Below are 17,334 nucleotides of genomic sequence, written 5' to 3'. Positions count from 1 at the left end.
GAGAGAGAGAGAGAGAGAGAGAGTGGTCTGCCATAGAGGCAGGCAGATGGGGGGAAGGAAGACATATGGAGAACATGCATACTGGCATACTGCTGAAGAAATGGATGTTGGAACATTGTATGACTGAAACCCAATCATGAGAAACTTTGTAACTGTGTATCTCATGGTGATTCAATGCAATAAAAAATATTTGAAGTGCCCCTCAAATCTGTGTGTGTGTGCGTGAGTGTGAGAGAGAGCAAGAGAGCGAGAGAGAGAGAGAGCGAGCAAGCGAGAGAGAGAGAGAGACTATCTTTTTAGTCACTGTATCTGTGTATATTTGAAATACTGGAACGTTAAAGCCAGGTTAAAATAAAAATTAAAGGCCCTTAGGACAAGCTGGAGTTCAGTTGTGAAGTGTCATGTACCAATATTTAGAACTATCTGGTTTTTGATATATTTTTAATGATTCTAGGATGACTAGACTGAGGACTCCAGCCAGCTACTTAGTGAAGTTGAAAGGAGAGCAAGCCAGCCATACCCTGGAGAACTTAGGGTTTACTTGTGAAGAGTTAGCCCTGATACTAACTGGAAGAGGCCACTTTAATATGGGAGCAGCCTGGAAGCTGTCTTTCCTTGCAGTTTCATTAAAGAACAAATCAAATAAATCAAGATAATTAATTGTAATCACCATTTTAATTAAATTGTTAGTATGTATGTTAAAGTAATTGATTTAAATTTGTCTTGAAAGTTTTACAATTATGATGTTGAAATTAATAAGTAGCTATTGTTTTGTGAGAACTTTGGTGGAACAAGGCTTCCCAGAACTAGACTCTAAGGAAAATTTTGGATAGGAAGCAAGGGAAGTGCTCAGGAATAATCATTCCATGAAAAGAATGGAATAATAAAACATTGCATGATATTTGCTTTTATATAAATTAAGATCCATTTGGAAGACATTGTCGTTTTAAAAAAATCTTTACTATTTTAATTATATGACTATAAAGTTAAGTATATAACTTGTAGTTAGTTATATAATACAATAATTTATGTTATATTATTAAATAATTATTATAGCACTGTCACTATAACTCTGTCCTCCCGTTGTTCATCGTGTTCATCAATTTTCTTGAGCGGGCACCAGTAACATCTCCATTGTGAGACTTGTTGTTACTGGGTTTTTTTTTTTTTTTTGCATATCGAATACATCATGGGTAGCTTGCTAGGCTTTGCCGTGCGGGCAGAATACTCTTGGTAGTTTGCCGGGCTCTCCGAGAGGGGTGGAAGAATCAAACTCAGGTTGGCCATGTACAGGCAAACACCCTACCGGCTATGCTCTCACTCTGGTTCAAATAATTATTATGTGCTACATAATTTAAATTAAGTATTTGACTACAAAATTAAGAGAGAGAGAAGGAAAGCGCCTGCCATAAAGGCAGGCTAGGGGAGGGGCAGTGACAGGAGTTTCCCCCGGGTCATTTGTGGTGGGAAATGGACACTGGTGGAGGGATGGGTTTTGGAACATTGTATGCCTGAAAACCTGGTCATGAAAGCTTTGTAACTCTGTATCTCATAGTGATTCAATTAAAAACTTCAAAAAAGCCAATAATTTAACATACCTAGCAATATTTGATCTCTGAGATTTTTGGTAAGTTTAAATTGTTAGGCTGATTTGGTAACCTTAGCAATAGCTCCATTCCTCGATGCTCCTGAAGAGACTGGAGGAAGTCTCCAGCTCAGGAATTTATTGTTTCTTCACTATGGATTACAGATGAAAGGGAAGAGAAATGGGGGCGTTTTAAACTTCAAACTGCTAGGTTACCCTGTGACTTTGGGTGATTTCTAAAATAAAGGATTAAGTTTTAAAAAACGGGACACAGTTATAAGAAGAATTTTTTGTTTGTTTCTGAATTTTTTATTGGATTCTGCAAAGCCAGAGAGCCCTAATAAGAATTTTTAGGCTATACTGCTATTTTGCCTAGAACATGAAAATGCATTTCATTAACACAAATCATCTTATATGGTAGTTTTGACACCTGGTCTGAAACACAGTCATGACCTAAGTCTTAAGTATAAATATGAAATTTTTATAGTGCTTAATATGTGATTAAATTAAATAATTCTTGATATATGATAATATATGTGAGTTTTTAAAACTCTTTAATATGTTTTCCTAGAAATTGTGGTTTTAAGGATGCAAAATAAACCTAGGTTAATTTACAACAGGAGCAAAGCTTTTTTTGTGTTTTTTGGGTTTTTTTTTCTTTTTGGGTCACACCTGGCGATGCACAGGGCTTACTCCTCGCTCTGCACTCAGGTGTTACTCCCGGCGGTGCTCAGGGGACCATATGGGATGCTGGGAATCGAACACGGGTCGGCCGCGTGCAAGGCAAAGGCCCTACCCGCTGTGCTATTGCTCCAGCCACGTAGCAAAGTTTTGCTGGAGCAAAAGTGTAGTATGTAATAGTTAACTCTTAAGTATTCTAAAGATTTTGGCTATTTATAGAATAATGTTTTTGTGTTTGGTTTTTGTTACACTTGAAAGTTTTGTAATTTTCAGTGTACCAATATTGTCTGGTCTATGCATGTGAAACGGTGCTGTGAAACGGTGGCTCTTAAACCAAGTTTGCGAATGTCTCCAGTATTTTAACTCAGAACTGTGATAGGATGAGAACCCACGTGTCCATGCTTTTCTGTTACTACGTGAGACCACAACTTGGGCTCTTCATAGAAAGGTTCCCCTGATGAAGTAAAATGAAGAAAGAAAAAGGAGCACAACCTGATGACAGTTAGCTCCCCATCCCTCTTTGCAAAACTGAGAGCTGGGATTATGAAGACATCACCATCTCAGGATGGCGATGGTTGGATAGTATGATATTTTTAAGAACAGTTCTGAGTGCTTTATGAATAGGGAATTTTAGGAAAACAAAATATGTCTTAGGGTAAAGGGAACTTAGGATTTTAAATACTGTAGTAGAAGTTATTGTCTCGTGGGAAAATGGCCTTTTTAAAAAGGAGGAAAAATAGAAAGCTAGAAGAAATATTTGACTTCAAACTAAGGTAGACATAACTGATTTTAAATATTGTCCCCTTTCATAAAATTGTGTTAATTTTCAAGCACTGTTTTAAAGATATAAATATGAACAGTGTCTAACATTATCTAAACTGTGTACTGCAGATGGGGAAAATGTGGTTAAGCTAAATTTTACATCAAATAGAATGTTTTTACACAATTTTAAAATTTAAAAGAAATAGAGGAGGCCCAAGCGATATTACAGCAAGTAGAGTGTTTGCCTTGCATGTGACAGGCCAGTTTGATCCCTATATGGTCCCCTGAGTCCTGCCAGGATCCCTGAGCACAGAGCCAGGCACAAGACGTCAGCTTCCTCACTCCCAACCTTTCACTGAAGTAAAGAAGAGAAAAAGAGAAAGTCAAAGAAAAGGAAAAATAGAGTTGTCATGCGTGTAACAAAATGTTGAAGATGAGCATAAAATTAAATAATTTGGTGCATGATCATACCAAATGTTTGTTTGAAATGAATTTAGAAACATTGTGTTCTTTCAGTTAATTACCTGAGTATTACACATCAGGATGTTAGTGAGATATTTGCTTGTATCTTTCCTTAATGCCTTTTGTGTGTTTTGCTCATGTCAATTTCTTGTTGTGTTGGACAAGGAATACTTATAAAGCTATGCTTTTTCTATAAATTAATGTGTGAGTGGATTAATTCTAAAATACTAGTAATGCAGGTGGACTCTGATTAAAGAACCTGGGCACTCATCACATTCACTTATTTTAAGCTTGAGTTGCCTTACATTGGTCTTAAATCCTAATACCTCCTTGGATGGCCCTGAGACAAGTTCTATACTAGCCTGACTTCTACACCGGAGTGTGTCTGGACCCACATGAATTATAACTGGATAATGGCTCTTCTTTGGAAAAGGCTTAAAGAAGCAACTGACAAGGAAACTAAGGGGTTGGGAAAATGAAAACAAATTGGCCTGAAGCCAATTTGTAGTTTGGGGAACAGGACCAGGTGTCCTTACACATCCAAAACTCCAAATCAACAACCTAAATACATGTCTCAAAATCTGGAGAAGGAACTACAAATAAAATAGCACTGTAGCACTGTCCTACCATCGTTCATCTATTTGCTCCAGCGGGCACCAGTAACATCTCCATTGTGAGACATGTTGTTACTGTGTTTGGCATACCGAATACGCCACAGGGAGCTTTCCAGGCTCTGCCGTGTGGGCGGGATACTCTCGGTAGCTTGTCTGGCTCTCAAAGAGGGACGGAGGAAGTGATTCCAGGTCAGCCACGTGCAAGGCAAACACCCTGCCCGCTGTACTATCGCTCCAGCCCACAAATAAAATACAAAGACTGAAAGGATAAAATTGAAGTCAAGAGAGGAAATCAATAATATAGAAAGCACAAAAGAAATTCAAAGAATCAATAAAACTAGCAGCTGCTTCCTCAAATGATAAGCAAGAGAGACAAACCTTTCACTACACTCACAATCAAGAGAAAAGAAAAAAATGTTCAAATAAAATAAACCAGAGACCAAAAGTGTAGATCATTACAGATCCCTTGGAATTTCAGTATGTAAGAGGTCACTATGAAAAACTTTATGATATTAAGTTGAAGAATCTGGAAGAAATGAACAGATTCTTAGAATCAGCACTGTCTGTCCTCCTATTGTAAATTGATTTGCTCGAGCGGGCCCAGTAACGTCTCCATTGTGAGACTTATTGTTACTGTGTTTGGCATATCGAATGCATCATGGGTAGCTTGCCAGGCTTTGCCATGCAGGTGAGATACTCTTGGTAGTTTGCCAGGTTCTCCAAGAGGGGCGGAAGAATTGAACCCAGGTCGGCCTGGTTGGCTGCGTGCAAGGCAAACACCCTACCCGCTGGGCTATCGCTCCAGCCCTCTTAGAATTATATCATTTAAAAAATCTGAATGAGAAGGATGTAGTGTTTATTAATAGACCGATCATGACTAAGTAGTCTCATCAAGAACATCATTCCAGGTCCAATGGGGTTACTGGAAAGTTCTATCTGACTTTCAAAGAAGGTTTTTACTAAAATGGAAGAAAAAAATCATAGATCATATTGGTGAATGCAGAGATAACTTCTGACAAGTTTCAGAATCCATTCATGTTGAAAAAAAGAACTTTATTAAAATAGGGGTGGAAGAAACCCTTTTCAAGGCAGTAATGACCATCTGTAACAAGCCCAAGGCCAAGATCTTTGTTTTTTTTAATTGTTTTTATTTTATTTTCATGATTTTTGGTAACACCCTTCAGTTTTCTTACCAAACTCAGGAGTCACTCTCCTGACTGATGCAGGGACCATATTGGATGCTAGGGATTAAACCCGGGTCAGCCACATGCAAGGCAAGCACCTTAATCACTGTGTTATCCATCCAGCCCAACAGCCAGTATCATTCTTAATAATAAAATATGCAAAATATTTCTTCTCAGATAAGGTACAAGGATGTCCACTATCCTTTCATCCTCCACTTTTATTCAATATTGTATTAAAAGTCCTGGCTACAGCAACAAGGCAAGAAAAATGAATCAAGGGACCCAAATTGTGAAAGAAGTCCAATCATTACTATTTGACCATGACATGATAGTATATTTTGAAGACCCTAAAGAGTCAACCAAATGCTACTAAAATTAATAAATCAATACAGTAAAACTCGCTGTAAAAAACCCAATGCACAAACATTGGAGTCATTCTTATATACAAATCAGTGAATGAGAGGAGTAAGCCACCAAGGAGTCTATCCCATTTATATTAGTGTCCAAAATAAATATATCAGTTTCCAAAATATCAAGAATCTCTGATTAAACCTAACAAAAGATGTAGATCTACATCATGAAAACTTTCAACCACTTAATAAAGACATAGAAGACCTTAGGAAATAAAAAACAATTCCATGCACAATTACAGACAGAAAGACTAAATTTATTAAAATTATTAATCTACCTTAGCTCATATATTCAACATAATGCCCATCCAAATTCAGATGACATTCTGCAAAGACCTAGAAAAGTCAGCAATATAGTTTGTACGGAATCACAAGAAACCACAAAAAGTCAAATCCATACTGAAAAAGAAGAGATTTGTAGGTATCTCTTTACCTATAATTTGAAACTACATTTATAAAACTATACGGATCAAAACTGCAAGGTACTGGCCTAAAATTAGGCTTTATTCAAGTTACTGGAATAAAGGTACTGCAAGGTACTGGAATAACGTTTGGTTTTATGATCAATGTTAAGAATTGAATACTCAAGGTAAAAAAATATTTATAGACATAACTTTGATAAAAGGAGGTGAGAACATGAAAAGGAGTAAAGATAGCCTCTTCAAGAAATGTTGCTGAGAAAATTGGATAACCACAGGTAAAACATTAAAGCTGGATCCACATCCAAAAGTCAAATCAAAGTGAATAAAAGATCTTGAGATCTGACTGGAAACTAAAGTACATTTAGGAAGATATAGGCAGAATAGTCTGAGATTTCAACCTCAAAGATGTCTTCAATAATATGATTGGCAAAGGAAACAGAATGAAAAATAAACAAATGGGACTATATTAAAATGTTTCTGCATGGAAAAATGAAAGGCTGAAACTAAAAGACAGCCAACGAAATGTGAAAAAACTTGCATTCAACACATCATAAAGGGTTGATCTCCAGGATATTTAAACTACTTAAAAAGATCAAAGAAAAATATCCAAAGACCTTATCAAGAAGTGGGTGGAGGAAAGGACTGAGCCATAGTATAGGAGGTAGGGCATTTACTTTCCCACAGCCAACCCGGGTTTAATCCTCAGCATCCAGTAAGGTTCCCTGATCATCGCCAGAAGTAAGTAATGAGGGCAGATCCAGGAGTAACCACTGAGCACTGAGGTATCCCCTCAAAACTGAGATGGGCCTAAGAGATGCTGCATTTGGCAAAAGAACCAATTGATAGTTGAGCAGCAGGAGCTGTTCTCTATCCTCACATGGGGCCACCGCCACCCATGGGGACAAGATGCCTAGGTTTCGCACCATCACTGGACCTGTCAGCTGTGCCCCAGCAGTTTGTCTTTTAGTCCTGGTTTTGCTACTCTCTAGCCAGGGCCATGTGTCTGCTGGTGAGAGTCCTGTGCTCAGTACCTTGTAACTATCTGGATGTCTGAGCCCTGTCTGTACCTGAGCTATCCTGAGCATCAGAGCCTTGCCTCTAACTGCCAGAATCTGGGCACGAGTGATACTGTGCCTCGTGTCAGGGTACACCATACTACCTAATCTATTGGGAGGACAGTATCCAGAATGCATGTTCTCAGAGAGAGAGACAGAGAGTCAGAGAGAGAGAGTCAGAGACAGAGAAAGAGACAGAGACAGAGACAGAGATACAGACAGAGAAAGACAGAGAAAGAGAGATAGAGACAGACAGATAGAGAGAGCACCCCAACTCGGGACTTCCTTTAATCTGCTGCCAAATCCTACCCTCAGCATTCCAATTCTGTGTTCAGATTGACTCCCTGTTCCATGGGCTGAGATTGGCTCCCTGTTCCTGGGACTCTACACCTCAGCTCCTGCTGTGTCTCCCTCCCCCCGCCCTGAGTAGTGGTTACCTTAAATTCTTTTAGGGATTGTGGCAAAGGCCTATCTTCTAAAACTCCTTCCTGTTGGCATGTGGACGCTCGTTTTGCTTGGGACTCCTAGGTGCCACACTTGTTCCCTAACTGGAACAGTGGGGTAGGAGTCAGTGTCCCTGATGGCTGGTCAGATAATTAGTGGGGCTCCAAGACTTGAGAGACAGACACGCTCAGACCTGTGACAACTAAAATCTATTTCACTAAGACCAGGGAACTTTGGAGAGAATATTCCCATATGAAGAAACAGAAAATATAAAAACATCCCTTAACACCCATAGAAACATATAGAACCATTTACAAGTGAAGAACACATTTAACTATTAGCCTTGAAGAGATATTTTTCATCTTCTAGATTTTGTGCTTCATAGTTCTTGTCCTTGTAGTTTGTGTTGGAATCTAAATAATTATTTCTGTGACCTGGGTTTTAGTGGGTAGTCTTCTAATCAGTGACTATTATCATGGAAATGGGTTTCTGCAGAAGTTTTCTCTATTTGTACATTTACTTTTCCAATGCCCTTCCTGATGGCAGTAATAACATCTCCCTTTGGAGCTAGTTCTGAAGTTCTCAAGTGCAACAGCAGTTCAGGCTCGATTCCTGTGTCCTCTGTTCCCTATTTCAATCGACTTTCTTTCTCACTTTCAGTAGTTCTCCAAGGCTAACCCTTGAAACCAAGCCTACTATTTGAAACTTTCTCTGTATGTCCAGGGCAGTCTATGCTGCCAGTAGGCACAGACACGCCTCATTCATGGGTGCTCACCATCAGGCATTAAGGATGCTGAGTCTGGTGAGGGAAGGAAGGTATTGTCATTTGGATAATTTGCTCCTGTACAGTTATCAGACAGCTAACCTTTGATATAAGGAAAAAGCTTCTAATGCAAGCTGTGAGTTCCAGGACTAGCCAATATGAAACCAGAGAGCACTGAAAAATGAGCAAAGAGACTTAAGGTGGTACAAGAAAATGTCTCCTAAACTGACTTGAGGAACTCAGGAAGGCTATATCCTCAGGCTTGTGTAATTCACTGAATGGTGACACAGCAGCCACCGAAATATTTCTTCTACTTGTATGTTTTCAGATGGAGAAACCACCAAATGGTTCCAGAGGACACACTATCGGGCTGTCCAATGAACAACTGGGGAAAGTTTGATTTGAAGTTTCTCCATAAAGAAGGACTCAGCCACTTCTGTACCAAGTCTGGCCACAACACAATTTGGGAGGTCAAGTATGGCCAGCACAAGGAAGTATAAACCATAGTGCTGTCTGGGAACTCTATTAGTTTTGTAAAAATATGGGTAAGCACATTGTTCACCTTATGTTCACCTGCTTTATGCTTTATGAGAAAAACCTGGACTTTGTTGGAATTGTAAATTGGTACCCTCTTTTCTTGCCAAATACCATGAGACTAGAACAATGGACAACCCCTAAGAGCCCTCTTCCTGCAGTGCTCATAGCCCCAGAGTTGTTTCTCCCTTATCCATACCCACAAGTGGACCTGTTGACTATCAGGAAAGCAGGAGACTTAGGATTTATGGCTTTGTGCCCATTTCAGGAGGCTCCCCAGGGATGCAGGAAATATCCAGGATCCATGTGCCTTTCTCCTTGAAAGTTATAGGCCAGATAAAGCCAGATCTAGGGAGATTCTCGAATGACCCTGAGAAGTACATAATGAAGTTCCAGGGCTTTCTGCAAATGTGTGAAATGGCATGGAAAGTTATAATACTCATCTTAAATCAAAACTTAAAAAGAAACAAAAGAGTACTGTACAAAAGTACATAACTTGATTATTTACTTAGCTGAGTCATATAATCATTTCTGGAGAATTCAGAATCCTTTGATAAATAAAATATATTCCACAGCGCAGTGGCAGTCTCTCCTGTAGACTCAGGATGGAATTACAACCAGCCAACTGCTGCTTGGTGCCTAGACACTGTGAGTTACAGAGTAGGGAAAATAACAAGAAGCAGAGACTGACCCCTTAATTATGCTTTGTTGATCATTATTGAGCAGGAACCAGAGAAAACACCCACAATATCTTTAGAGTGTCAGGGAAGCAATTAGAAAATACACTACCTAAATCTTGATCCTATGCAAGGTGAACTAATCTTATGGAAAAAAATGTTTATGCAGGCTGCCCCAGATATACGGAGAAAGTTTCAGAAGATAGGTGTGGGTCTGGAGGTTGTCCTTGGAGAACTATTGAAAGGGGCTTTGGCAATCTATTGCAACAGAGAACAAGAGGGCACAGGAAGAAATAGAGCCCAAGAGTGGTTTTGCATTTGAGGACTTCAACAGAAACTCAAAAGGGATATGCCACTTCTGCCATCAGGACGGGCACTGGAAAAGTGAATGTCCAAATAGGAGAAACTTCTGCAGAGACCCCGTCCATGATAATAACAAGCACTGGTTACAGGACTACCCACCAAGTCCTAGGTCCCAGAAATAGTTGCTCTAGAATCCAACACTGCAAACCACAGGGACAAGAAGTTTGAAGCACAGCAGCTACAAAATAGATATATATTTTCAAGGTTAATAATTGTTTTCTTCTCTTGGAAATGGTTCTATGTCTTTCTATAGGGGCAAGGGAGTACTTTATACTTTCTATTTCTTCATATGAGAATATTTGCTCTAATGTTCTTTGGTTTTAGTGAAATGGGATTTAGTTGCCACATGTCTAACCATGTCTGTCACACTAGAGTCTTGAAACCCCAATGATCATTCGACCACCATCATAGAAACTAACCACAGCTTCACCAGAGCTCCAGTTAGGGAACAGGAGTTGTATCCTAGGGGTCCAAAGAAAGACCAGCACCCACATGTCAACAAGAAGTCATTTCAGAAGATGGGCCTTTGGCCCAATCCCTAAAATAAATTTAGGGTAATAACTCCTGACATTAGGAGTTAATGCTTTAGGGGATAAATTAATAATTTAGGGGAATTCTTCAGCAGAAGCTGAGGTGTAGAGTGCTAGGTCACTTTCAATCTCTGCCTATGGACCAGGCAATCAGAACGTAGAATAGGATGGCTTGGGGTGGGACTCGGCAGTAGATAAAAGGAAGCCCCCCTCCCTCTGTCTCTGAGCACACATTCTCTGGACTCTCTCCTCTCTCCATGGATCAGGTCTTTCCTAGACATGGGGCTCAGACCCAGGCAGGGCTCAAGATGCCCTGTAGTGACAAGGCACTGAGCACAGGACTCTCACCCACACACACATGAACATGGCCAGAGAGTAGGAAAGCAAGGACTGCATGACAGGAACTGCTGGGATAGAGCTGTGAAGCCCATTTGATGGTACAGAACATAGGATCTAATCTGCCTGGGCAGCTGTACTGGAGACAGAGGAAAGCTTAGATGAGATAGAGAGCAACGCAGGGACAGGACCCAGGCATTGTTCGTGGGGGGGCAAGTAGACAGCTTGGGACAGGACAGGGAAGTCCTCCACGGGTCCAGAAAGTGTCAGGGACAGGACATGGCTATCATTCACAAGTAAAGGTGAGGCCTGGACATCTAGGGAAGGACCTGGAACCATTTATTTTTCTGTACAAGAAACTAACTTTCAATCTTCTGAGTTTTAGGTGCAAATATTTCATACAATTCTCCCAAACCCACCACCGCTTTCTTGCTAATGAGAGTGCAGCAGGTATGGCATTTGCCATTCTTTAGCTCTTTGGGTCACACTGGCAATGCTCATGGGTTACTGCTGGCACTCTAATTACTCTTGGCAGTTCTCGGGGCACCATACAGGATACTGCAGATCTAAGCCAGGGCGGTCTTGTTCAGGGAAAATTTCCCACCTGCTGTACTATTATTACTATTATTACGCTGGAGCGATAGCACAGTGGGTAGGGCGTTTGCCTTGCATGCAGCCAACATGGCCGACCCGAGTTCGATTCCTCCGCCCCTCTCGGAGAGCCCGGCAAGCTACCGAGAGTATTCAATATGCCAGACACAGTAACAACAAAGTCTCCAATGGAGACGTTACTGGACCCGCTCGAGCAAATTGATGATCAACGGGAGGGCCTGTACTATTATTACAGTAGGGCATTTGTTTTCTACACAGCCAACCCAGATTGGATCCCTGGCAATTTATGTGGTCCCCTAATCACCAATAGGAGTGTTCCCTAAGCGGGGACTGTGGAGTAAGCCCTGAGAAAAGAAGATAAATAAAGGATAGAATTGGTGAAAAAGAAGAAGGAAAAGAATGGTGGGAGGAAAGGCTAAAAGAAGACAGAATTGAAGGAGAAGGGAATAAGCAAGAATGAAGAAAGAAATCAAAGAAAGAAAGTTAGAAATAAGGGAAAGAAAAACCAAAAGAAGCAAGTATCAAAAGTAAGAAAGGAAAGAATGGAAGGAAGAGGAGAAGAAGGAAGGAAGGAAGGAAGGAAGGAAATCCAGAAGGAAGGAAAGAAGAAGAAAACTGGAGGATTCCAGGACTGAAGGAAGGGAGGGAAAGAAAGAAATTGGATGGAAGGAAGAAAAAAGAACGAACGTATTAAAAAAGGGGGTAAAATGAGAGGGGAGTATGGTAGGAGAGAATGAAGAATGGAAGAAAAAGGAAGGTAGAGAAATAAAGGAAGAAATAAAATAGAATAAAATAAACAAAAGAAAGAAAAAGAAATGGGGAGGAAGTGAGGGAGGAGGGAATAAATGAGTGAAGAAAGAAAGGAAGAAAAATAAAAGGAAGAAAAAGAAACGAGGATGGAAGGAAGGAATGAAGGAAGTAAGGAAAGAAAGAAATGGAAGAGAAAGAAGGAAAGAGTTAAGAACAGAGGTAGGAAGGTGTAGAGAGAGCAAAAAGGAAAGGGAGAAAGGAAAAAGAGAGGAAGGAAGTAAAAGAGAAAGATGAAGGACGTAGGAAAAGAGGGAAGGAGAGAAAGGGAGAGAGGAATAAGAAAAAATAAAGGAAGAAAACAAAAGAGAAAGAAATAGAAAAGAAAGATGGTATGAAGGAGAAGGAAGGAAGGAAAAGGGAAGGAGGAAGTGGAGGGAGGGAAGGAAGGAAGGAAGGAAGGGAGGGAAGGGAAGAGGCAGGGAGGGAGGGAGGGAGGAAGGAAGGAAGGAAGGAAGGAAGGAAGGAAGGGAGGGAGGGAGGGAAGGAGGGAAGGAGGGAGGAAAGGAGGGAGGGAGAGAGGAAGGGAGGGAAGGAGGGAGCCAAGGATGGAGGGAAGGAGGGAGGGAAGGATGGAGGGAAGGAGGGAGGGAAGGAGGGAGGGAAGGAGGGAGGGAAGGAAGGAACAAAGGAAGGATAGTAGGAGGGGATGTAGGGAGGCAGGGAGGGAGGAAGGGAGGGAAGGAGGGAAGGACGGAGGGAGGGAGGAAGGGAGGGAAGGACGGAGGGAAGGAATGAAGGAGGGGAGGGAGGGAGGGAGGGAGGGAAGAAGGAAGGAACAAAGGAAGGATAGGAGGAGGGGACCAAGGGAGGGAGGAAGGGAGGGAAGGAGGGAAGGAGGGAGGGAGGGAAGGAGGGAAGAAGGGAGGAACAATGGAAGGATAGGAGGAGGGGAGGGAGGGAGGAAGGGAGGGAAGGAGGGAAGGAGGGAGGGAGGGAGGGAGGGAAGGAGGGAGGGAAGGAGGGAAGTAGGGGAGGGAGGGAGGGAGGCAGGGAGGGAGGGAAGGAAGGAAGGAGGAAAAGAATGAAAGAAAACACCCCCCCTCAGTTCCTGTGGGCAGACACTGGGACACTCCCTGTCTGCCTGTGGGAGTGTGGGAGCCTCACTGGAGGTAGGTCAAGGTGAGCCTAATGAGTCTGTGCAGAACTGGAACTTGTACCTGGACCGACCGTCCTTATGTCTGATGTCTTCTCCATAGATTGGCTGTCCAAGCGATGGTCCTCTGCATTGCTCTAGGATGGGAGGGAGGAAAAAGAATAAAATAAAAAGGAGAAAGGGAGAGGGGAATACAGTAGGAGGAAATGAAGAAGGGAAGAAAGAGGAACACAGAGAAATAAAAAGTATTGAGGAGTACAGCACTGGATTATGGATTATGGCTTATGGATTCTGAAGTCTCAGCTTCTTCCATGTGTTCTTCTGTGTCATTTTACATGACTTACGTATATGTAACTGTACTAGGCACATTCTATTCTACCAGGACTTCTTCAAGCTCTTGGTGACTACCAATGTGTGGCAGTGATGTGGAAGAAGTGACTGAAGTGTCTGGTGACGAAGACAACAGGTTGAATTGCTCATCTTCGTCCATTGGAACAGTTTTACTTTTTGGTTTCCCCCTTAACGTTTTGCTAATGTTCTTCGCCTGCTTAGAAATGTCACTTTTGATGTCAGAGATATCCCATATTTCTAGGAACAAAGAGCAACATGTTCCTCGTTCTTCGTCTCCCATATAAGGGGCATAAGAGAAGGTGTAGTGGTGGACTATGGCGGCAATGAACATTTCTATGCAGATGATAAAGTCCTGCAGCCCCGTGGCCACTGTCTCTTCTGTCTGCCACTCCCAGGTGGAGTTCTGGGAAATTACACCAAATTTCACCAGCAAAGCAATCAACACTGCTTGCCAGAATGTGACAAAAACGACAAGCTTCACACAAAGGAACTTTCCTATTGCCTGGATGGGCCTCAGCTCCTCTTTCAGGGCTTTATGAAATATCAGGAGGCTATACATGGCAAAGAACTGGGACACGTTGTTGATGATGACCAAATACATCCAGGCTCTGTGCAAGCTGAAGGTTCCTTCACTGTACACCTTGAATATCTCACAGATCACGGCGGCGTAGGTGGTGATCAGCCTGATCAGGATGTACTGCAGCACTCCCAGCTTGCACCGGTACAGCAACACCTCTCCCACGGGGCAGGGCGGGCAGCAGCAGAAGGGTATGGGGGGCTGCGTCTTCTCTTTGCCTTGCATCATAGCTTCCAGGTTGGGGTACTGGCTCTTCAAGTAGTTGAATAGGAAGTTCATAAAGTTGTAGAGGACATACGCTTCGTAACACTCCCGCATGGTGTCCACGTAGATGGCGATGGACGGATACTTAAGAGCCACCCAGCTGTCTATGCTGTACACGGGCACCATCCAGAGGATCCTCATGATGGGTTTCTGAAGCTCGGGCCTCGTGTAGTGCACCAAGTGCTGCAGAATCTCCCAGAAGGTCACGGGGATGGTGAACAGCACGAAGATCCCGGCGATAAACCACGCCTTGGTGTGGATACTGACTTCCAGCTTCTGCAGGTGCCACACACCCAGGGGGATGGTCACGACCACGGCCAGCAGATAGAGGGTCAGCACTAAGGGTCGGATCCAACGCCTCCAGTTCTTAAGTTTAGGCACGCACGTGTCGAGCATTTCTCAAAGGCTGAAGGCAAAGAGCGCAGAAAGTCTCTGAGGCCCCTGCGCTGAGGTCCAAGGTCATAGGTGGATGCGCATTCCATGTAACAAAGCAGCAGTGTGACATCAGGGGTACCGCTGGGCGCCGCCCCCGCTGTACCACTGACGGCCGCCGGGGGCGCTGCGGCCAGCATCCTCGCTGCTTGCCTGCATCTGGCCCCTTACAAAGTCCTGGGACCCCTGGCGCGACCCCTTGCCCCTGAACCCCTGCACTCTGTCTGGCCTCTAAAGGAGAGCAGTGACCTACATTGAGATGGTCCCGGCCCCTTCTCTCGGGGCCAACCTTCCACCCTGGCTCTCCTGGTTCAATCTTGCTGATGATGTACAGGGGTGAGGCCCAAGAGGGTCCTTCACTCCCTGGGAACTCCCCGGACTGTTTGTAGACTCTAGAGCTGCTTCTGCAGGGCTCTAAGGAAATCTGCCTGGAGCCGCAAACCCCGAGTCCAGTTCATCAGAGCAGAGCGCCCTGGTTGCCTCATTCCCGGGCAGATCTGCTTTCCCGGCCTCAGGTTTTTGTGGAATCATCTACTACATACAGTGTTCCTGTCTCATTAAGCACATTAAGCAATTAAATAAGTGGAGGGAGTTAATCCTTCCCCTAATGCTGATCATCCTGGCATTCTTAATGATCGTGGTATGTCCTGAATGTGTGATCGCTGCAGAAGCCTCGTTTGGAACATAAAACCCAGCAACAATCCAATATAAATACTGATTTCAAGTGCTGGATTGATAGAACAGCAAAAGTGTTCTTGCCTTGTAGATAGCTGACCTGGCTTAGATCCCCGATACACAGTATGGCTGCTCTGACCTCCACCAGGAATCAGGCCTGATCATATGGATTGCATTACACCCAGAGCACTTTCAGATGGGACAAAAAAAAAAAACACTGATTTTGTTCTCCAAAGCTCATAATGAATGCTGATAAAATGTAACAAGATTGAAAAGATTTCAAAAATTTATCCTCTGAACAACCTGGCTTAAAGTAGAAATTAGGAAAAGACAGATGTTGGAAAAGCATCAATACCCTTGTAAGTTAAACAGTAAACTTCCAAAGAAGCATAGGCATGTGGAATACAAAATTCAAATCAGCATTTTTAGTTGCATAAACATGTGAAACAAATTAGTGTGATTAATGCAGTATCTCCAGGAAAAAAAAACTTATTAGTGCACTTCTAGTGAGGTGTAGAGATATATCACAGGGGTTAAGAGACTGGCCTTGCACATGTCCAACCCTAGTTTGACCCCCAGCACCACATATGCCCCCCAAAAATGCCAGCAGCAACACGCACAGACTGAGGCAGTAGTAGTCAATAAGTACCACCAGGGACTTGTGGACTCTCTGAGCCCAAAGGGCAAGTCTTCAAATAGATCCCCAAAGTTTCTACCCTTAAAAGCTAGAGAAAGGGCTGGGCGTGAGCTACACAAGATGGAAGGCATGACTTGTATGGGCACGGCCTGGGCTTAATCCTTAACAACCACAGGGTGCCCAGCACTATCCAGAGACCCTGAGTACTACAGGAGTGACTCTGGAGAATTTCTGAGGAGAACCCAGGAAAAGTAAGAAAGTAGGCCATGAAGAACTACCATATCAAAAGTAGATGAAGGAAATAAGAAATAAAGACATGATTCAGCTGACACAGAATATATAATGTTGAAATATTAACACAACTGAGAAATCTCAAGACAGACTCACCGAGAACAACAGAAACTTATCTCCTACCCTGTCAGATGAGAACTAGAAACTCATCTCATACACTGTCAGACTACAGTTACAACTGAAAATCTTACCTAAGGGCTCTGGTTTAACTGTAACTCTCCAATTCCATAACAGTTAAAGAATGTTACAAACCTAAACCCAGTAACAAAATCTCCTTCAATCCCTACCTACTCTATGTAATAGACATAAAGGCTATACAAGTAAGCATCATATGAATAAATTACTTTCAAAAAATAGCTTCCATATTCAACCTGATTTCAAACTCTTTGTGAAAATAAGAAACAGGCACAAGTTTACAGCATTTCAAGATACAAAAAGGTATTAAATATGTATGCTTCTATGCATAATACTCCAATTACCTAGCAAGGGTTGTGGTGGCATAGTGAAGGGATGGACTAAAAGTATAACATGGTTCTGGAGGTGGGAACATGGCAATTGTTGGCCAGGAAACTGTTCTAACTGTTTGTCAAACCCATAGCTGGTATTAAAACTATTATAAGCACATCACCTAAAATGTCATATTTTTTTAAAATTTCACTAGTGTTCCCCACTTTTAATTTTCTCAAAACTATGCTCCAGCAATAACCACTTTACTTACCTCTTAATAAATACTTAGTTTTCATTTTTACAGAAACAGACACAGGGAAAGT

General features: G+C 42.3%; 1 protein-coding gene across 1 annotated transcript; it reads right to left on the bottom strand.

Moving 5' to 3' along the window:
- Window positions 1-13,707: 13,707 nt before the first annotated feature.
- Window positions 13,708-14,925, bottom strand: LOC130031235 (transmembrane protein 184C-like). The gene has a single exon (XM_056122497.1). It carries the CDS (start codon window positions 14,923-14,925, stop codon window positions 13,708-13,710), a length of 1,218 nt encoding a protein of 405 aa, XP_055978472.1.
- Between the last annotated feature and the right edge of the window lie 2,409 nt (window positions 14,926-17,334).

Source organism: Sorex fumeus, unplaced genomic scaffold (assembly GCF_029834395.1).
Source record: "Sorex fumeus unplaced genomic scaffold, SorFum_2.1 ptg000046l, whole genome shotgun sequence".
NCBI classification, from domain to species: domain Eukaryota; kingdom Metazoa; phylum Chordata; class Mammalia; order Eulipotyphla; family Soricidae; genus Sorex; species Sorex fumeus.
Note: the sequence above shows the minus strand (reverse complement) of the source record. Positions and strands in the feature narration are given on the sequence as shown.

Excerpts from the sequence above, each read along its gene's own strand:
- LOC130031235 (XM_056122497.1), bottom strand. The coding sequence starts at position 14,925 with ATGCTCGACACGTGCGTGCCTAAACTTAAGAACTGGAGGCGTTGGATC.